This window comes from Agrilus planipennis, unplaced genomic scaffold, assembly GCF_000699045.2.
Source record: "Agrilus planipennis isolate EAB-ADULT unplaced genomic scaffold, Apla_2.0 scaffold5, whole genome shotgun sequence".
NCBI classification, from domain to species: domain Eukaryota; kingdom Metazoa; phylum Arthropoda; class Insecta; order Coleoptera; family Buprestidae; genus Agrilus; species Agrilus planipennis.
In genome coordinates this window covers 3728433-3750720 of record NW_020442468.1, presented here as the reverse complement: position 1 = coordinate 3750720, position 22288 = coordinate 3728433, and the positions used below count along the sequence as shown (strand labels likewise).

Below are 22288 nucleotides of genomic sequence, written 5' to 3'. Positions count from 1 at the left end.
TTTTTAATTTTTTTATTCGTAGCAGAATAAAAATATTTTGATTAATCACTATTTGTAACGGGTTTCACTTTTGTACAAATTTTACAAATATCTGTTTTGAAATAGGTCGTCGAAATATTCATAATTTACCCACCTATAAGATTGCCAAAATCAAAATAATTACCAATTAATGGACTATGTCGTTTCTTGTTAAGGATAGCGAAAATTATTACTTAAACTTAAGGAAAACCGTTTTGTTTGTCGATTAAATGTCAAAATGCATATTAACAAGTTTACGTTTAGATAACACGTAGTATTAACATCTGGTAAATAGAAGACCTATTTTTATTATAAAAGTACCTATTCAATGTAGGTATGTGTAAATTGTGATGACAACAACGGTAATTATTGGATAACTGTAAAAGTTAAGATTGTTGCAGTCAGATGGTAAATGTTTTAAAAGTAGAAGAAATAATGCGAGTTAGTGTTTTATATTTTTGTGTTATTATGCACAAAACGGAAATAAATTTAGGTTTCATTTACCTTATCTGTTTTCTGTTTACAACCAAATTCTTTATGAATTACTTCATCATATTAATCGAACGAAACGATAAAAGAAAATTACATTTAACAATACATTCTTACTTGATGCAAAACAAAAAACAAAAACTGTTGTTCGTCTTCTGTTACAAGGAAAAAATAATGCCAAGGAATGCAGAGCTGATTTCCCCAGATGAAAGTAATATTAGGGAACAAATCAGGAATTGTTTGACAATTAAGTAGGTACTTAAAGTTTTGTTATTGATGCAAAGCAAAATTAATTCGAAAATTTTTGGAAATTTCTCAAGTCTAAATCGATGTATGAGACGTTATCTGAAAGAGTCGTAACTGATATTTTTTGAAGGAACATTGCTAACATGAAGTGGGTATATCATTCATTATAGTGAAAATGTAATTTACAAAAAACAGTTATTAGAAAGGCATTTCTGCGTTTTTTTTTTTTTTTAACGCCCAGCAATAAATATCTGCGGTTTATGATAAAAAATAATTATCTTTCTTTTCTCCTGTCTTTTCCGATGAAAATTACTAAACTTTTAATATAATAATAATAGGCACCTAAGTATTAGGTAGATAGGTAGGTAGGTATTAAATTTTTGAGTACCTACACGATAAAAATGTTGAAGTGTATCATTCCATTTCGTATGAGTCTATGTACTTATGTACCTGTTGCAAAAACCCAATGACGTAAATCAACTATACGTTGAAATAAACACTTGATTAAGTGTTATTAATAATTATTGTTATAAATTAATAAAATTATGATGAAGCGTTACATAATAAATTATTTTTACCTGAACATGAATTGAGCAATTTTTCAATTGAATGAGTGACTTGTAAATTGTAATTGGTGTGATACTCAACTTGAACGCTTTTGTCATTTTTTTTTATTTATGACATTAACATTAGTTAAGTCTTTACTTAATTTTTTATATACAAACATTCCTCTTCCCATGAGGATTTTAGAAAGTACTCGTAAATTATTAGAGAATTTCTTATGTGTCAGTATTCCTGTAAGTTTAACTTACAATTACTCAAGTTTACTGATTTTTTCTCCCTCAAAAGTTCCAGTATCCGAAAATACTTTCTTAGAATGTCTTTACGACAGGTAATAAAATAGATCGACTTGACGTTACCCTATACGTAATTATTTTGTTTGTCTAATAGTAAACAGCAATAAATGTTCGACAAATTCCCTTTTTCGAATTTAAATCTACATAGCAGTGGAGCCAAAACGTACGTCTTGTGTTTAATCTATTTACTTTTGCTTGTATTGTGTTGTTGTTTCCTCGTGAATAAATAGTGTTGTTGGTAGTAAGCGAAATCTACCCCCACATGTATGTATAGGTGTTACTTCGATTATCCTTGTAGTGCATTTTGTTTTTTAAATAAATGTTTTCGGATATTTTCTACAGTTATTATTCCGTTCGGATTTGTTCTTTTGTTTGGAATCTTTTCGCCCACACAAATTTGTCGACAAAATAATATCGCAAAGTAGGTAAACAAAAAGAAAAATGGTTTCTGCTAGTGATTGCGAGCGCAGACTAAGTTTCAGGAAAGGAACATAAAGCGTAAGGTATAGTGCCTTTTAGTACTCGTTAGTAGGCACCTACCCATCGACTCCTCCATGCCGTCAACCCATTCATAGATCAGGAATTCCTCAGTAAATACCAAACCAAGCGCCAGACTGAGACGTTAGTCATCAATGTTATAGCGACTAATGTGAATCAATTTTTAAAACTTCAAGTTTTTTACCTAATATACAATGGTTCGATTTTAATAATATGGATAAACATCTTGTATTGTACACACTAAGCTTGCTATAGTCATTTCTGCATGCGAAACTAAAAAGTTTCTGAAATTTCTAAATCATCTCCCGCAGAGTATTGCTTTTTTATTGACGATAATATTTTTCCGAATTTAGTTTGGATAAATTATGTAATGCACAAGGTTAACGTGATCAGAAATTTAGCTTATCGTTAGTACATTATTCACAGTATTGTGTTTTTTCATGTTTCATACATACATACATACAACTTGAAATAGGTTGGTGATGTGCTATGTATGATTCATGACGATATCGTAAAATATGAATCACTGCTTTATGCATAATAGTTTTATAATAATAATTGCTAATCGACGGGATAGTATACATACATATAAAGCGAAAAGCGCTATTTATTATTGAATTACTTATATCGATAAACTGTAAAATTATCATTTTATCACTAATATATACGGATATATTCGATTAAGTTATTAATTGAATATGAATTAAGTCCTTTTGATTGTGCGTAAACCATTGAATCGGTAAAAAAAATGGTTCTCCAAGAGTGGGCCCCGTTTTGTTATCCATTGAAAGAATCTAGTCATGTCTAGCTCTCTGACAATTCCTCGAATTTAAACACCGCGCCCAGTTTACAAACTCCCGACCTGCATCGGCTCGGATTCGAGGCTACCGAATTTTGTTCGGCGGTACTTTCTACCACGTGTCCGGGGACCTTTCTCAGGGCGTATGCTGAGTCATTAGAACTCTGAAATAACCCCGTAAGGCTAGCTCCGAAGAACCTTACACGACGGTGTTCACGGGAGCGTATATATACTTCCTCGACAGAAATTAATAGCGGTGAGGACCAGGTTTTGGTAGATTTTTTTCAACAAGATTATCTTGTTAATATTCATGACAAAGATTCATAGGGTTAAGAGTGTTAAATGAAAAAGATCTGTAGAGTAACATTTCTTGTTTCTGTTACAAACTATTGAAAAACGTATTTTTTTTGTTAATTTAATCGTTAAATGGTTTACTTTACTGACTAACGTAATTTNGTATATATACACAGAAGATAGCTATTCGTATAACAATTAGATTGCGATAAATTTTTTTTTTGAGATTACTGAAGTCACACTGGGACGTATTTTTTAGAAGTTGCTTGATCTCTTTTTAAATACGTACCTATGTTTATTTTCTGTGCTCATTTATAGTAAACATATATAGTAAACGCATATAATTAATAAAGAGTACCAATATTTATAGCATGACGTTGTTGTCTTTACACACAAACATATAATATATATAAAGACAAAAGTGTGTTATTGTTGGCCTTCTTGTTGTATAGGTCAAGTTCTAAATATTGTTTAATATCCTTGCGTTAGTAAAATAATTGATAGCTTCAACAGTGTTTTGTAGTCGTTTTTAAAATTTTCATTTTCATTTCAGGATTTATCATTCCGTGCCCTTAGCTCTACTACACCCTCCACTAAACGGTGAGTTCTTATCATTTTTATGTGTCCCACAATGAAGAAATTTATTAATTTTGGGTCATTCAGCTTAAATTTGGATTCGTAGTAATGTTTAAAATTATCGCGCATTTCGTCGGCAATTAAATAAATAATATAATTAACGTCAACCCGATCGTAAAATTGAGGTAGTTCATTAATAATGTGAATAGATACAAACATAGTTGGTTGTGTGAATAATGGGATGCCATATGTGTGTTGTTTGTTCACGCTAAAATTGTTTAATCGTCCTGCTGTGGCCTAAAATGGATGAAATTCAACCGAATATGGTCGTGTTTAGATTTGAACTCTCATGTTCCATTTTGGTCGTTGTTTGCATTTAACAAGAATTAAAAAAAAACCTGGCGACCGTCATTGATGTTGTAAATCAGCCCATGTGCCGATCTAGTTAAACTACAAAAGGAAAATGAATTCTTTTTTCTTTATTTATAAGAAGAGTCACGTATGTCGCTTATGATTACGCAGAGGCGTACAAGTACTGTGGGTATCTTTTGTTCTTTTTATTTTGGACCATATATTTTCTTTTAGATTTGTATCGAATTGTTTCTATTATACCTTACATTATCATCATAAGGTCGTCAGTCCAAAGACTGGTTGGACACGCACCTCAATTCTTTCCTATCCTGAGTTAATCTTCGCATTTCCTAAAACTAGAGCAACCCATATCCTTAACTATTTGCGAACAGTAATCTAATCTACGTCTAATACCTTATATATTAAAATTTTAATTTGGTTCTTTTCAAGAAAAGAGTGGAACAGTGGCGTTACTTCAGAACGCACTAAATATCTACTAAGGTAGCTAAAACCCGGTCGCCAAAACGTAACATTGAACATGTAAAGTACTTTTCGATAATAAAATTACTTTCTTTAGGAACTGAAAAGAATTAAAATGTGAACATCATAAATTTTAACCAATGTTATGGTCCAGTGACTCTAGTTTTCAGTTGTCTCTACTCCCTAAAGAAGGAAGTAACTTCGGACATTTATTAGTGTAGTGCTTTTGCGTTCATTTTATTAAATCGAAATTTGAATTAACAATCGTTTAAACCACAATCTCCTAAACTCACACAACCCCAACAGAAAGCAACTTTTAATGTAATACTTACTTATCGAATTCAGCGCGTCAGTATATTATTGGGTAATATTAGGGTTGCCCAGATTTTGTCGGCCTGTGTACCTAGAATCTACCAATTTATAAATCTTAATTCTGATCCTCTAAGCCCTTATTCTATTAGATTTAAATTGATGATAATTATATCTTAAATATCTACCAAAAAGCGTTCTTTCAGTAACCAACTAATATGTGCCGGTTAGCAGTAGGTTCAATACGTTGTTATAACGGATGTTACCGTTTCCTAAAGCGATCTTCTTGAAACCCGTTTTCAGTCGGCGGTTATTGTATTACTTGGAGGAAGGTAGCTTCTCTTGAATGATTCTAAACTTAACGACGCGTGTGTACTGAAGGCTTGTTGCCAGCCAACAGGTCAAGCTACTTACTTACCGGTGGTATTATAAAAAAAGTTCCATTTTACTATTTTGCTTGGTCACCAGGTTGGGTCCATAAGTAAAAAAATTACCTAGATTAAATTAAATTCACGAAATATAAGTTAGTTGATAGGGCAGTCAAATGGTCGAAAAACAAGGGGTAGACAGCAATTTTTTTCTTGAATAAGTAGGTGATGGAATGGTGGGTCTAAAACACGCTTTCGCGGTTGCAACCCCTCGTGGACCTGATTGACTTCTTTCAAATACCTCCTTTAACCTCATCAAGTTATCTTAAAATTTGTATTAATCTCTTTTGTAGCTGACTATGTATAATTATTCATTAGTACATTTTTCATGTAGAATTAACATTAAAATGTCAGAAAAGTGGAAAAATTGATGTTAACAAATATTCCAGCGTAACTAATTGCAAGAATAATATTGGTAACAAGAAATACATATAGGTAGAGAGTTTTCTGATAATCGATCTTGATGGATACTGATCTCTGACTGAGGATGGGATGACACCTTGCGTGTCGAAATGCGTTTCAGGTTTACTTTTTGAAATACTCTTTTCTTCATATCGACATTTCATTTTCCGAATGGAGAAAACACACGTCATGTCGTCGATGTTCTTATTCGCCTCGAAGGTAAGCTTGTAATAAACGTCCAGACGTTCGTAACAAAAAAAGACATCCGAAACAGGTAGCTACGATTGTTGCATACAATCTAGATTGAGGCAGAAAGACTTGTTTCCCATAGACCGGACCATACCTGCCCACATGTACAGGGATGCGAATGTAACTGAATGGGTACGGCGAGTTTTTTCGTTTCTACCACAGATCACTTCCAAATGTGAATGAAATGAGATTGATCTGTATAATGTCATTCTGAATAATTCTGTGTCCCGTAACATCCATGAAAAATTCATGTGAAGAACCCACTTGGTTGATAGACGGCATTGTTCGAAAATGGTAGGCGACTGTTACCGATACAACGCGTTGAGGTTTTTTTAACCAAATTCGAAAAAGGAGGAGGTTCTCAATCCTATAGGCACCTATTATTTTTTACTTTAAAGAGATCCCGGGGCCATTTTGTATCACCATTACATAATATATCAACGAGATTCTAAAATTCTGCTCTCAGATTTTCTAAAATAAAAGACTCGTGAAATTTCGAATTCTCGTTTTATTTATTACTTTAACTGTAGTGCAGGTGTCGTATGTATTAGAAATCGTAAATTTAATGCTAAAGCAGCAGCTCCCAATCCTGTTGTATGGTCAGTGCAACCATAACTGATATTATTTTCCGATCGAGTGAAAAGGTACTTGTTGTTAAACGGTTGTGCCCTGTTTTTATAACATCCCTGAGGAGATTGCCACCAAAGTATTTTTCGTCGCCAATTAGGAATTAAAAATTCCGAAAAGCCTTCCATTCCACAAAAAGACACTACAATAATTAAATTTGTGATTCTAATTTTATTTTTACTTATATTTACAATACATATTTTTATTATAATAGATATGTACCTACCTTGTTCTAAAAATAAATCGTGTTGTGGAAAACCGTAATATTCATTTGTTTTCGCCTCTCGAAGTATTAGCGAACAAAAGTGTTGTGTTTTTAGAACAAAGTTTATATTTGTTGTGCAGTTTGTCCCTCTCAAGATTTGCAAATAGAACAGCCTAATAATAAAATTAATTCTGAGGCATGAAAGATTAGTTAGATAGAGATATACCAGAAGCAAAAGTAGGAGTGAAGAGGTGCAAAGGAAGACCTACATATAGGTACATATATGTATAAAGTTAAGTTAACCTGTGTGTTAGAAGGTAGGAAACATCAGTTCTGTCAGCCAACATCATTTCATGACATTTAGGACTAATGTAACATAATCTTGTAGTATTTCTTCTTCCAATTCCATTAAGAATTTCTTCCAAACAGTCGTCAGATTTAACTCCCTTATATACTGCATTTTTTTCTGCAATTACTCTTCGAAAATCACTGTAATTGTACATTCCGTAGTCTGTTAAAAGTCCGAAGTTGAAATTTAAATGGTTACTCCAAAACGACGGTCTCAATAAATAATTTCCAACTATAAAAACGAGCGCTATTAATGTTACAAAATGTACCTAACAATATAACTGACAAAGGCGGTATCGATTTGATAGTTGAAGACCTTTCAGAACTCTGGATTTTACAATTCTTATTTTATGTATTAGATAGTCTAAAATAGCAAAATTGCCCATATCCTGATGTCTAGCTATCGCCGTGTACAAATTCGCTGAAAGAAGGCAAACAAATTACTTAATCTTAAACGTATGCCTAATAAATATATATGAGCAACTATCGTAATAAAAATCACATACATAATATATTGGATTATTTTTACCTTCTGCCAAAACTAATCCTAAAGCTCCATCAAAATTGATTTCGTCGTAATGTTGAGAGGCGAAGTTTAACAGCCCGTCTAATGCATTGGCAAACTCTTCGACTTCTGTCAGCGCTCGAGATTTCTTTTTGTGAATATTAGTGAGCGAAAAAACACTTTGACAGGCGAAAAAAGAAACGAAAATGTATGGAAGGTACATTCTCGCTTGTAATATGAACTCTAAAACTATGCTTGGTAAAGTGGGTAGGTAGTTCACTATTTTTTCAATAAAACGAATTTGTCCGCGATAAGAAAGATTAAAGTTTGAATAATAAACCATATGGTTATAGTGTTTGATGTTCATAATTAAATTCCGCTTCAGAAGTCATATCACACATGGTTTGTTGAATATTTATTTACTTACTTAATATTTTTGTCCATTTTACGAATATTGTTGTCTTTTGTGTTTGCTACAGCTGTTTCGTTATCTTCTTGAAGACGTCGAAAGGGGAAACAGCTGTCGCAAACAAAAAAAGACCAAAACACCAATTCATATTTAACAACAAGCGAACTTGGTCAAAGACCACATCAGTTTCTATTCATAAAACAGTTTTGAAATAGTATTACACCAATAAATATCTAAGAATCAAGCTTAGAACGGCTGCTGCTAATCCTGTAGTATGGTCGGTACATTCAATAGATATTTGATTAGAATTTCTCCTCTTTCTGTGAACTACAATATTGGTGCTGTCTTGATTTGAAGAAAAACAGCCATTTTCCTTTTGAATTTTGAGAACGTGCTGTATCCATCGGTCGTTGAAAAATTCGGTAAAACCTTCTTGTCCACAGAGTAATACTACACGTGCACGATAAAAATGTATTTTATTATCAATTTATAAAAATGGCTCACCATCAGGTATAATATGGTTGGTGATTTCTAGTAGCAGACAGAAACACTTACCTTGTTCTAAAAAAAGGTCGTCTAGAATATCTATGAATCCGTACTTAGAGTTCTGATCAGCTTCCAAAAAGCTGGTAGAACAAAGCTCGACAATTTTCCCATTCCATTTGTTTTTGTCGGGACATTTTCTTGATTGAGTTATTTGAATGAATAATAACCTACAAAGCTCAAGAATACAGTACTTAGTGTTGATTTCAAAAGGAACCACAAAACGTTCAGGTGAAATATAAATAATGCAATTAGTAGTAGGTAACTAAGAAGATTTTCTAACGAGAAATCTACTTTACAACACATGCCCCTCGTTTGCCACACTAAATCTACATGCTACATGAGGCATGTCCGTTGTTCAAATTTTGGTCGGGTTTTATAATTCATATCGAAAGAGTGTACCAGAAGTTTAGACTTTTGACGTTCTCGTATTAATATGACATGGGATATTATTTTCAGTTGGCTGATATCAGATATTATTTTTAGTTCCTATTAATTGGATAGCAAGAGAGTTTGTAAAAATATATATATCCCTTAATCAGATGGCTAATGACAAATAAATTACAAGTGTAGTTCTTACCTGTGAAGGATACCGTACCCGTTATTTATGCTCTTGTTTAATAAAAAATTTTTTTCGCAATGTTCATTAATCTTGCAATCATTCCAGAACAAGTAATTGGTTAGCAATGAATATACGCAATCGTTCCATTGTTTTTCTGCCCTGTTTTTGTTCAGTAAATTGTCTGAAAACTCGATCACAGTTTTCCAGTTTGGATTTTGAGAATTTTGCTGTTTCGTCAATGGTACTGTGTTTTGAGTAAATATCACATTTTTTTCCCAAGTTTCAGTTACAAGTAGATATTTTAGTACTAAAAATAACACAATAATATAGGTACGTATGATACTACGGGTACGTACAAAATCTGAACGACCAGTCAACTTCGTCTAGGACTTTTGGCGCTGATTTTTTCAAAATTATGTCCGTTTTTTCCTTTAACAACGAAATAATTGACGAGTGGATTTGTATTTTAGCTAAGTGGGCTAGAAAAGATAAAAAATTAAGTAATTTTCCAATTTAACTTTTAGTTGTTTCTTATTTATTATCTCAAAAATTAATCCTTCGCTTAACGTAATCAAGCTGTAAAAAACTATAAAAACGTTATCATCTAAATAACATTAGTACAAAATCAAGCAATAGTTGATAAGGTTTATTAGTAAATTTTCATTTCAAATAGGAGCAGTCTTCAAAATGTTGCAAAACCGTTGTTAAGCCGATGGATATAACAATTAATAGTAAAATACCTTTGGCGATCGAAATTCCCAGAACGGCGTCAGCATTTAATTTTCGATAATTAGTGTTAGTGTAGTTCAGTACGTTTTCCAAACTATTTAAAATTTGTTCAATCATTGGTCTATGCTGCATTACTTTGTTGTTAATGTCGCGTTGGTTAGTGTGGGGCATTTGGAGAGCAAAAAAGATAGAAATGTATAAAATCATCGCTAACACTCACCTGACAAGAGTTACTGAATTCAATAAACCCCATTGTTTCTTTATATAGGCACCTTTTTCTGCAAGTCCTTGTTCAAAATTAGGTAATTTTTTTCCCTTACTTTGATACCTACGTATGTAGATATTCAATAGGAACTCGTGAATAGGGGCCGAAATAAAAAATAAATACGAATTATCGATTCTATTAACTCTTAAACTCTTTACTGCATCTTACGACGAAAATGGCCCGCTAATTTACAATATTCACTAGACGTATTTTTCTATTTTTCGATTTTTAAATTTTCTTTTATATATTAGTCCCTACGACTGCGACCCTGTTCTGTTACATAAACTACGTAAATGTAATTTATTTTCTAGAGTGTACCGAATAAAAACAGTCGATATCAGGAAAACAATTTGTTTCAATTTTCTTGTAGAACGGTATTTCTTATTTCTTATCGACTTAAAGTGGAAACAATATGGGGTACTTAAAACAATAATTTTTCAAGATACTTCCCTCTAAGATAATTTCTTGATACGCATCGCAATGAAAGTATCGAATAAGGGGTAGCGCGCACTGCGATTTTTTAGTCGCCGCGACTGAAAAGTCGCAATGCGCACTAGGCCTAAGCCTAGTCACAACTTGGTTGTTGCCTAATGTTCCGTCTTATTATTAAAGTGGAACTAAAAATAGAATGTATGTAGGTACGTACGTATGTCGTTTAATAAATAATAAATTGGTCCACGTCTACACGCATTTTATTGCTACCGTAGCTGGTAAAAAGCACTTTTTGTTTAGGGTACACTGGTTATAAGTTTTATACATATACAATTCGGTGACCTTGCTGTTATGTCACACTGTATATTTTTGTACACAGACATGTACAAACAGGCTGGGTTGTGAACTTTCCGACAGCAAAGCGATATTTGTTAAACATTTTTAGTCGCTGATTGATCATTCAAAAGGCTTATAGGCTAAAATGGAAATTGCTTTTCACGGAAAACGGGCTCTAGTAACCGGTGCAAGTCAAGGTAACAATGTCATTTTCTTTTGTAAGAGCAAGTGTTCACATAAAATAAATAGATTAATAGTTTTATGCGTTTGTATATTACGTACTTATAGAAATTATGGGAATAAAAAGTTAACGTTAGTAAAGAAAAAGTACAGTATTTCGATTCTTTTCTAACTTTTGTATCTCACGCACATTTCATAAATTAAAATTAATCATTAACTTCATAATAATAATAATACATAACAACCAAGTATAAGGAATTGGTCGATCCAAAAATATGATTTTGTTTTCAGGAATTGGTCGTGAAATTGTCAAACAACTTGTAAAATGTGGCGCAAAAGTTGTTGCCGTTAGTAGAAATAAAAATTTGCTAGGTAAGACAGTTGATTGTCGCAGTTTTGGCTTGTGAAATGAAAGACAACAATGGGTTTTCGTTTTTATAACAGTTTTACTGCAACTGTTTTAAATCAAGGTTAAAAGATATGCATTATTTCATGATTATATTACTTACATCATTAGTTTTTTTTTGTTAGTGATGCGATTTAATTTTAACGCTTAGAAAATTAGCCCATTTTCGCAGTTCATAAATATTTGACTCATGTCTGATGTATGTCATAGGTCAAGAATGCGCCTTATCAGTCCTTTAAATTTAATTCGGTGAAAAAAATAAATTGAAATGCTGGTTACATTAGCCAGAAAATAGGAGATTAAAAATAGAAAACCTTTTAGAATCGTTAAAAGCTGAGGTGCCGTCAGTTGAAATCATTGTGGTGGATCTTTCGAATTGGGCTGAAACTGAGAAAGCCTTAAAAAATGTAGGACCTGTAGATCTGTTAGTTAATAATGCAGGATTAGCTATTTTGGAGCCGATAGGACAAATACCACAAGAAAGTGTTGACAGGTACCAACAGTATGCTTATCTTATAAAATAAAATCCTAATAATGACAATTAAAATTAGGATTTTCGATATAAACGTAAAAGCGGTAATCAATGTTACGCAAATAGTTGCAAAAGGTTTGATAGCACGTAAAGCACCCGGAGCGATCGTCAACATTTCTTCTCAAGCGTCGAAAGTTGGACTTCAAGATCACGCTGCTTATTGCGCTTCGAAAGGGGCCGTTGATGCATTTACAAGGGTTGCTGCCCTCGAACTCGGTCCCCATAATATTCGTGTTAACACTGTTAATCCTACCGTCATTCTGACCGATATGGGCAAATTAGGTTGGTCGGATGCTGCGAAAGCAGGACCGATGCTTGAAAAAATTCCTCTAAAACGGTAAGCATAAAATAATCATCACCATTGGGTGGGTAGTCAGTAAATGTATCACTCTAGCAAATCACATATAAAAAATGTGAGTAATTTGTAGCTAATTCGTGGTAAGAGAATTAATTTTGTCGAGCCTATAGATTTCAAGAAATCAGATGATGCGCTGACGGGATATCATGCTTTTGCTTTTAACAAACGAATGGATTATTTACCTGAACAGTTCTGATTTCTTTCTACGAAATTTAAATTATTAGTGATAAATTATAATATAATTTAAATTTCTAGAAATGTATAAAACCTAATAATAATGTTTTAAGGATAACTTTCACTTTTAGTTTCGGGGAAGTACACGAGGTAGTTGATGCTATACTCTATCTTCTGAGTGACAAAGCTAGCTTGGTTAATGGTGTTTCACTTCTAACAGACGGCGGATACGTTGCTGTATAAACAAAAATTATTGTATTATTCTATTATATGTATTTCTTTATACACATCTTGTGATCGCCTGCCTACATCTGTTAGACTTTTTCAGTCTCCATAATAGTATCCCGCAGTTTTTTCCCTATCCCGAGCTTTAATTAATCATGGAAAAAAATAAAATTAATTCGCTTCGTCGAGTGTTATTTTTGAAACGGATCATAATCCCACCTCCCCATTTTATCGTGGCTACTACACGTACACATACGTGGTAAATATTTCTATTTTTGTAGATATAACAGGCAGATTAAATTTTTATTCATTGCAATTTTGTTTACAAAAACTAATCGTGTTGTACTCTATCAAAATAACGCAAGACAGGTGTCAAGTATGTAAGAATCTGTTATGTAAACTTGTATTCATAACTCTTCGCGAACGTTGTTTATCATCGGTTAAGTATTGATAAGAATCAAATTGATAAAAGATATGTGTGCATATGTAGGTGTATATATGGTGAGGAGAAGAGAAAAGCAATAAATTCCAGTTTATCCAGCAATAGCCGAAACAAGCGTTTAACTTGAATTAGGTAAAATGAATATTTCCTTTGTAGGAAAACAGGCATTAGTTACTGGAGCCGCTTCAGGTAAATTTTAATATTATTAATAAATAACAAAGAAATTTAAACAAAATTTTAACTTGTGGAACTTTTTTAGGAATAGGGAAAGAAATAACCCAGAGATTAGTTCAATGTAATGCTAAAGTTATTGCGGTTGATATAAACCCCGAATTGCTAAGTAAGTGTTTTATATAACACAATAGCAAAAAGCATACGATAAAAGTGTATTTTTAGATTCGTTGAAAAGAGAAATTCCCACGGTTACGCCCCTAGCGTTGGATCTTTCGAAATGGGAAAACGTAAACAATTTAAATCTATTAGAATTAGGCCATGTTGACTTACTTGTTAATTGTGCTGGGGTTTGTTTCGAAGAAAAAATTACTGAAATAACCGAAAGAAATGTTGATAGGTACCTGCCCACTAGGAATTTTGAATATCCATGTTGTGTACCTATTTCTAAATAATTAAATTTTAGACAATTTGATGTTAATACAAAGCTCATAATCAATTTGACCCGAAAGGTGGCTTCCGATCTTATTTCTCGTAATGTTCCCGGATCGATTGTAAATATTTCCTCTCAAGCGTCGATGGCTGGCATAGTTCTTCAGTCTGTTTACTGCGCCACGAAAGGTGCTGTGGATGCATTTACACGTGCCGCAGCCCTTGAACTTGGTCCCTATGGTATTCGGGTCAACAGCGTCAATCCGACTATAATTATGACTGAAATGGGACGAAGGGCATGGTCGGATCCTGTTAAATCGGCTCCGATGTTGGCCAAAATACCACTGGGAAGGTCAATAATAACATTTATTTATTGATTGATAAGTTGATAGTGCACTCGATAAATTAATATAGGAGAATCTGTGGTTGAGATTTGAACCGCCTTTAGTAAAGCGTCGTCGACTTTTCAGTTCGATTTTTTTATTCTTTCATTTATGATATTGACTTGATTCTGTACAAACAAGATCGTTGATTTTAACTTAAATTAATATTCTAATTGCTTTTTTAAATAAGGGATATTGTCATATGTGTTTGTTTCTTCATGCAGATTTGGTAAAGTCGAAGAAGTAGCAGACGCAGTAATATATCTTCTTAGTGACAGGGCAAGTTTAATTAACGGGGCTTGTTTACCTGTTGATGGGGGATTTTTGGCAAATTAAAATAAATCTAGCGGTAAGTGCAAATCACAACTATTAGCTTTCACAACCTTTAAGGTCGTATTAATTACTTTTAAAAATAAAAAAGTAGAAAAAGCGTCCTTAAACAATTGTAAATAACTTAGAAGTAACCATATAAATATCTAAGTTAAGTTGTGGTTATTAAGTAATAGTAAATAATAAAGAAATGCTTTAATTTTGAAAATATTTTTACTCCTTTACCCATAAAAATGATTAACAGTAAGGCAGATTGTGCTGCAGTGGATTGCCTGATAGGTTTCGGAAGAATTCGAGGGAAAAATCGTAAATAATTTATAGTATCAATTTTAACGTATTTGTTAAGAAAACAGTGAAGGAGCGACATAGGAAAGAATCTTCTTTAATCATTCCTGCCACAATTTTTTCTCGAAAGTTTGTTATTAACAGATTAAGAATTTATAAATGACCGTGAATTGCAATACTTGTACTGCATAAGGCTTCAGAATTTAATTTTACAAACTAACACATTAATTTTAAATTATAAATGTGCCAGCAAATCAAATATTGATTAATATTTCTGAACGTATCTAAGTTCGTTCTCTTACTCAATGGGAAATTGTGTACTATTGTTTTCGTAGGTGTTCTATGGTAGGCGACAATCAATGTATCTATGCCTTTGAGGGGAGTCTCTTTTTAAAGTTTATAACTCTATGGTGTACTATATGTTTTGTTCTGTTAATCTGCGACATATTTGTGTCTATGTTCACACTTGTCTATGGTTCATACTGAATCTACGTCGCCATTTTACAATTTTGTAGTTTTAATGATTCTCTAAACTAGTTTTACTTGATTGTAGGTAGGTTTATATTTTTAATGTCCTGTTCATTAACAGTGCAGCAAATTCGTTTTTTCTTGTTTTTTTTACAGATGTTTTCTAAATGAAAGCATATCGAAGTTTGTGTGGAGTGATATCAATAAGTGGATGTAACTCAGTTGCTTTCGCCCTCTTCACATGGAAACGTCTTGTAGTCTATTAAGGTAAGAATGTCTGCCCTCCTGAAAATACCAGATTAAAATAATTTCCTTTTGGAAATTTGTTATAAACAGTAAACAAAAATTCCTAAGAACAATGATCTTTCTCTTCCATTGTTAATGAAAGGGATTTAGCGCTACAGAAAAGAAGCTTCTTTAATTCTTTAGGGCATAATTTTCTATTGACCTGTAGATCTGTTAGTTAATAATGCAGGATTAGCTATTTTGGAGCCGATAGGACAAATACCACAAGAAAGTGTTGACAGGTACCAACAGTATGCTTATCTTATAAAATAAAATCCTAATAATGACAATTAAAATTAGGATTTTCGATATAAACGTAAAAGCGGTAATCAATGTTACGCAAATAGTTGCAAAAGGTTTGATAGCACGTAAAGCACCCGGAGCGATCGTCAACATTTCTTCTCAAGCGTCGAAAGTTGGACTTCAAGATCACGCTGCTTATTGCGCTTCGAAAGGGGCCGTTGATGCATTTACAAGGGTTGCTGCCCTCGAACTCGGTCCCCATAATATTCGTGTTAACACTGTTAATCCTACCGTCATTCTGACCGATATGGGCAAATTAGGTTGGTCGGATGCTGCGAAAGCAGGACCGATGCTTGAAAAAATTCCTCTAAAACGGTAAGCATAAAATAATCATCACCATTGGGTGGGTAGTCAGTAAATGTATCACTCTAGCAAATCACATATAAAAAATGTGAGTAATTTGTAGCTAATTCGTGGTAAGAGAATTAATTTTGTCGAGCCTATAGATTTCAAGAAATCAGATGATGTGCTGACGGGATATCATGCTTTTGCTTTTAACAAACGAATGGATTATTTACCTGAACAGTTCTGATTTCTTTCTACGAAATTTAAATTATTAGTGATAAATTATAATATAATTTAAATTTCTAGAAATGTATAAAACCTAATAATAATGTTTTAAGGATAACTTTCACTTTTAGTTTCGGGGAAGTACACGAGGTAGTTGATGCTATACTCTATCTTCTGAGTGACAAAGCTAGCTTGGTTAATGGTGTTTCACTTCTAACAGACGGCGGATACGTTGCTGTATAAACAAAAATTATTGTATTATTCTATTATATGTATTTCTTTATACACATCTTGTGATCGCCTGCCTACATCTGTTAGACTTTTTCAGTCTCCATAATAGTATCCCGCAGTTTTTTCCCTATCCCGAGCTTTAATTAATCATGGAAAAAAATAAAATTAATTCGCTTCGTCGAGTGTTATTTTTGAAACGGATCATAATCCCACCTCCCCATTTTATCGTGGCTACTACACGTACACATACGTGGTAAATATTTCTATTTTTGTAGATATAACAGGCAGATTAAATTTTTATTCATTGCAATTTTGTTTACAAAAACTAATCGTGTTGTACTCTATCAAAATAACGCAAGACAGGTGTCAAGTATGTAAGAATCTGTTATGTAAACTTGTATTCATAACTCTTCGCGAACGTTGTTTATCATCGGTTAAGTATTGATAAGAATCAAATTGATAAAAGATATGTGTGCATATGTAGGTGTATATATGGTGAGGAGAAGAGAAAAGCAATAAATTCCAGTTTATCCAGCAATAGCCGAAACAAGCGTTTAACTTGAATTAGGTAAAATGAATATTTCCTTTGTAGGAAAACAGGCATTAGTTACTGGAGCCGCTTCAGGTAAATTTTAATATTATTAATAAATAACAAAGAAATTTAAACAAAATTTTAACTTGTGGAACTTTTTTAGGAATAGGGAAAGAAATAACCCAGAGATTAGTTCAATGTAATGCTAAAGTTATTGCGGTTGATATAAACCCCGAATTGCTAAGTAAGTGTTTTATATAACACAATAGCAAAAAGCATACGATAAAAGTGTATTTTTAGATTCGTTGAAAAGAGAAATTCCCACGGTTACGCCCCTAGCGTTGGATCTTTCGAAATGGGAAAACGTAAACAATTTAAATCTATTAGAATTAGGCCATGTTGACTTACTTGTTAATTGTGCTGGGGTTTGTTTCGAAGAAAAAATTACTGAAATAACCGAAAGAAATGTTGATAGGTACCTGCCCACTAGGAATTTTGAATATCCATGTTGTGTACCTATTTCTAAATAATTAAATTTTAGACAATTTGATGTTAATACAAAGCTCATAATCAATTTGACCCGAAAGGTGGCTTCCGATCTTATTTCTCGTAATGTTCCCGGATCGATTGTAAATATTTCCTCTCAAGCGTCGATGGCTGGCATAGTTCTTCAGTCTGTTTACTGCGCCACGAAAGGTGCTGTGGATGCATTTACACGTGCCGCAGCCCTTGAACTTGGTCCCTATGGTATTCGGGTCAACAGCGTCAATCCGACTATAATTATGACTGAAATGGGACGAAGGGCATGGTCGGATCCTGTTAAATCGGCTCCGATGTTGGCCAAAATACCACTGGGAAGGTCAATAATAACATTTATTTATTGATTGATAAGTTGATAGTGCACTCGATAAATTAATATAGGAGAATCTGTGGTTGAGATTTGAACCGCCTTTAGTAAAGCGTCGTCGACTTTTCAGTTCGATTTTTTTATTCTTTCATTTATGATATTGACTTGATTCTGTACAAACAAGATCGTTGATTTTAACTTAAATTAATATTCTAATTGCTTTTTTAAATAAGGGATATTGTCATATGTGTTTGTTTCTTCATGCAGATTTGGTAAAGTCGAAGAAGTAGCAGACGCAGTAATATATCTTCTTAGTGACAGGGCAAGTTTAATTAACGGGGCTTGTTTACCTGTTGATGGGGGATTTTTGGCAAATTAAAATAAATCTAGCGGTAAGTGCAAATCACAACTATTAGCTTTCACAACCTTTAAGGTCGTATTAATTACTTTTAAAAATAAAAAAGTAGAAAAAGCGTCCTTAAACAATTGTAAATAACTTAGAAGTAACCATATAAATATCTAAGTTAAGTTGTGGTTATTAAGTAATAGTAAATAATAAAGAAATGCTTTAATTTTGAAAATATTTTTACTCCTTTACCCATAAAAATGATTAACAGTAAGGCAGATTGTGCTGCAGTGGATTGCCTGATAGGTTTCGGAAGAATTCGAGGGAAAAATCGTAAATAATTTATAGTATCAATTTTAACGTATTTGTTAAGAAAACAGTGAAGGAGCGACATAGGAAAGAATCTTCTTTAATCATTCCTGCCACAATTTTTTCTCGAAAGTTTGTTATTAACAGATTAAGAATTTATAAATGACCGTGAATTGCAATACTTGTACTGCATAAGGCTTCAGAATTTAATTTTACAAACTAACACATTAATTTTAAATTATAAATGTGCCAGCAAATCAAATATTGATTAATATTTCTGAACGTATCTAAGTTCGTTCTCTTACTCAATGGGAAATTGTGTACTATTGTTTTCGTAGGTGTTCTATGGTAGGCGACAATCAATGTATCTATGCCTTTGAGGGGAGTCTCTTTTTAAAGTTTATAACTCTATGGTGTACTATATGTTTTGTTCTGTTAATCTGCGACATATTTGTGTCTATGTTCACACTTGTCTATGGTTCATACTGAATCTACGTCGCCATTTTACAATTTTGTAGTTTTAATGATTCTCTAAACTAGTTTTACTTGATTGTAGGTAGGTTTATATTTTTAATGTCCTGTTCATTAACAGTGCAGCAAATTCGTTTTTTCTTGTTTTTTTTACAGATGTTTTCTAAATGAAAGCATATCGAAGTTTGTGTGGAGTGATATCAATAAGTGGATGTAACTCAGTTGCTTTCGCCCTCTTCACATGGAAACGTCTTGTAGTCTATTAAGGTAAGAATGTCTGCCCTCCTGAAAATACCAGATTAAAATAATTTCCTTTTGGAAATTTGTTATAAACAGTAAACAAAAATTCCTAAGAACAATGATCTTTCTCTTCCATTGTTAATGAAAGGGATTTAGCGCTACAGAAAAGAAGCTTCTTTAATTCTTTAGGGCATAATTTTCTATTGGAGATTTTGTTATTAAATAAAAACTTATAGACAACTTGATATCTGTTGCTAATGTCTAATATGTTGACTGGCATCAGCACAGAGGTATGTGATAATATTTATCAAAGATAAATACACATCGATTAAAGGAAAAATAGTATTACATGCTTACTATTATATTACTATACCATATAACAATTGTAATGTGTTTGTTAATAAAGTAATGGTTCAGTGCCATAGAAAAGAAGCTTCTTCAATCAGTCATGTCATAGTTTCCTCTCGGAAAATAATTTTTAAACGAACCATGGATTTATTACTGATTTCAAAAATAAATCTTAAAAAATTAATATTTATCAATAATGCTGTTGTGCAGTGATATGGAGAAAAGGCTTCTTTGATCAGATTTTAAGGAAGAATCGTAAATAATTAACGTATCAGTTTTGATAAATTTGTTAGTAAGACAGTGCCATAATAAAGAAACTTCACTAATCATTCACGTCATAATTTTTTCGTGGAAATTTGTTATTAACAAATAATGAATTTATAAGTGACTCTATTTTAATAATTGCAGTACATAAAGCTTCAGAATGTAATTTGACAAACTTATACGTTCATTTCAAACTAATTGTGAATGTGCCAGCATGTGAAATAATCATTCTTGTGTTAGTAATTTTAATCTAGATAGAATACATTTTACAATCTGCAATTGAAGTGCATTTTTTTATTTTCTTACCCTCATTCATTCCTTTAACAATTATATTACAATAACAACTACATAATTTAACAGTAACGGTCAGGATCTAACTTAAATTTATTATATCTGAATACATTTTCATAAGATTTTATTTTGCAGGAACTTTAGAAGAACTTCGGATACCATTAAATTATGGAGCACTGGTTGTTTAAGTAGCTGTACTCATGGTTCCAAAGTAAGCATGAAAGTGCCTTTTTTCTATTGGGAATGAAGACGTGTGCTAAAAAAAGAATTTATGACAGTGAACTGGTATGTAACAGTATCAATTAAAAATAGTAAAGAATATCTTTAGATAACTTCAATTTCTTAGACATTTGTAATTTGTTTCAATAGACAACCTTTAAACAATTTTTCAGAAATGGCAGAAGTGGAATTAATGTGGAACAGATATTTCCAGTAGTGTGCATGTTACTGATTTACTCGATTTTAAAAGTGGTAATTACTTTTTCTTGCCTTTCTATATAGATTGTCCCACAAATGAGAAGAAATTGCAGTTAATTTCGGTACTACTAAAACAACCGATGCTTTTGACGTCTTCACCTTGCAACATTATGCAGTTAATTATTGGTGTAACAATGACAGGCAATTGGAAATTAATTAATTTGGAAGTGACCGCAACAACAAATTGCTTGCAGTGGTATCCCTCCTAGATTTGTTTTGCTTGTCAGACTGGTAGACTTTAGTACGCTACTTTCTACAATTAATTGAGGTGAGAAAACATGACATCATTAATGCTAATTGTTCTTTATTAATGTGTTATGGAATTTTTTTCAACAATTATCTATTGTCAACAGTATAAATTGAGGTTATTGTGCATCGATCTCTCGTGACAGCTTTTATTTCCCACAGAATAAATTGGCGTTTATCCATCGATAGTTACCAACTACCATCTAACTACTACTACTCGTTGATTTATCAATGGATTTTCTTTTTACCCTTTTTCTATTGTCTGCTTCGTAAATTGACGTCGTATTATTTGACATTTGTCTATGTCGTGATCTATGGTTGTGATGTAAAATGGCGTGGATGTAACGCTTGTTATTTTATAATTCAACTTATTTTACATGCTTTTTGATGCGTTTTTATTTGTGTTTCTTAATTATAAGTGTAATTAATGTGTTTTTTATCCATTTCTACAGGTTATACAATAAATAAGAGAGAATTAATGTTCAGTTTGGTTATACTGAAACAGCCAATGTCTACATGGGTGTGGTCTTTTGTGGATTATATTCTTGATTTGCTGTTTTCGTCTTCACCTTGCAACATCATGAAGTTAATTTTCAACTGATAAATAAGAACAACAGGAGATTTACTAAAACAACATTTTGTGCTGTGGTATTCCTTCTGGATTTGGTCTGCATGTAACATCTGCAAACTTTGAAAAGTTACAGTCTACAACTAATTAAGGTGGGAATGCTTGATATAATTAATTTTAATTGCTCTTTATTAATCTGTTACCACCGTATCTGTTTCAGATCGACGTTGGAGAAGACAAAGATGACCCGGCAGTTTATCTTGCATGCTCTATCTAGTAGAATTCATTAGGTTCATTTTATTCAAATTAATTTTTATTTTGCATGCTTATTTTTGTTCATTTTATTTGAAGTGATTGTTGATTGTAGATGTTTTTATTTTTTTTTAGTATGTAGTAGTAGTGTTTGTTCATTTTATTTGAAGTAATTGTTGATTGTAGATGTTTTTATTTTTGTATGTAGTAGTAGTAAAACTAACACGTTTAGTAGTTGTAGTATAGTTTAACCTTGCTTACCTCTTCGCTTAGCTTACTGCATATTCTTACTATAAATTGCTTTGCATTTACCCTACGAGTTCTACATGATTCAACGTTTCGTTATCGTGTGTGTTTCTTCTCACCCTTGTGGAATTAGGGAGGGCCTCCCCGAACGACTTCCCTTGGGCTTAGCTATTTAGTTG

The 22288-nt window shown here is 32.6% G+C and overlaps 5 protein-coding genes across 6 annotated transcripts; 3 read left to right on the top strand and 2 right to left on the bottom strand.

The window, feature by feature from the left end:
* Positions 1 to 4507: 4507 nt before the first annotated feature.
* LOC108735242 (UPF0764 protein C16orf89) lies at positions 4508 to 8068 on the bottom strand. 2 transcript variants are annotated; one of them, XR_001937550.1, is made up of 6 exons: positions 7706 to 8068; positions 7463 to 7597; positions 7132 to 7408; positions 6850 to 7001; positions 5106 to 6765; positions 4508 to 5018 (listed from the first exon to the last, which is right to left on the bottom strand). XR_001937550.1 is itself a non-coding variant. In XM_018467113.1 (5 exons), exons 1-5 carry the CDS (start codon positions 8046 to 8048, stop codon positions 6512 to 6514), a joined length of 1161 nt encoding a protein of 386 aa, XP_018322615.1. In that variant the 5' UTR covers positions 8049 to 8068; the 3' UTR covers positions 4508 to 6511. The 2 variants fall into 2 exon arrangements, 1 of the variants encoding a protein (XP_018322615.1); XM_018467113.1 differs by having other exon boundaries at positions 4508 to 6765.
* A 224-nt stretch (positions 8069 to 8292) lies between these two features.
* On the bottom strand, positions 8293 to 10932 carry LOC108735272 (UPF0764 protein C16orf89 homolog). The gene is made up of 5 exons (XM_018467169.1): positions 9936 to 10932; positions 9552 to 9674; positions 9214 to 9502; positions 8646 to 8803; positions 8293 to 8540 (listed from the first exon to the last, which is right to left on the bottom strand). The coding sequence occupies exons 1-5, from the start codon at positions 10129 to 10131 to the stop codon at positions 8308 to 8310; spliced, it is 999 nt and encodes a 332-aa protein (XP_018322671.1). The 5' UTR covers positions 10132 to 10932; the 3' UTR covers positions 8293 to 8307.
* Positions 10933 to 11013: 81 nt separating this feature from the next.
* Positions 11014 to 14798, top strand: LOC108734844 (uncharacterized short-chain type dehydrogenase/reductase y4vI-like). The gene is made up of 11 exons (XM_018466552.2): positions 11014 to 11154; positions 11429 to 11509; positions 11865 to 12036; positions 12095 to 12412; positions 12739 to 12844; positions 13202 to 13208; positions 13407 to 13463; positions 13534 to 13614; positions 13671 to 13845; positions 13912 to 14229; positions 14485 to 14798. The coding sequence occupies exons 1-11, from the start codon at positions 11103 to 11105 to the stop codon at positions 14594 to 14596; spliced, it is 1479 nt and encodes a 492-aa protein (XP_018322054.1). The 5' UTR covers positions 11014 to 11102; the 3' UTR covers positions 14597 to 14798.
* A 995-nt stretch (positions 14799 to 15793) lies between these two features.
* On the top strand, positions 15794 to 16852 carry LOC108735294 (L-xylulose reductase; the record flags this gene model as incomplete). The annotated part of the gene is made up of 3 exons (XM_018467208.1): positions 15794 to 15870; positions 15929 to 16246; positions 16573 to 16852. Coding segments are annotated over 3 exons (507 nt in total), but the record flags the coding sequence as incomplete, so codon positions are not given.
* A 209-nt stretch (positions 16853 to 17061) lies between these two features.
* On the top strand, positions 17062 to 18632 carry LOC108735285 (L-xylulose reductase-like). Its single transcript, XM_018467196.2, has 5 exons — positions 17062 to 17297; positions 17368 to 17448; positions 17505 to 17679; positions 17746 to 18063; positions 18319 to 18632. The coding sequence occupies exons 1-5, from the start codon at positions 17246 to 17248 to the stop codon at positions 18428 to 18430; spliced, it is 738 nt and encodes a 245-aa protein (XP_018322698.1). The 5' UTR covers positions 17062 to 17245; the 3' UTR covers positions 18431 to 18632.
* Positions 18633 to 22288: the final 3656 nt, after the last annotated feature.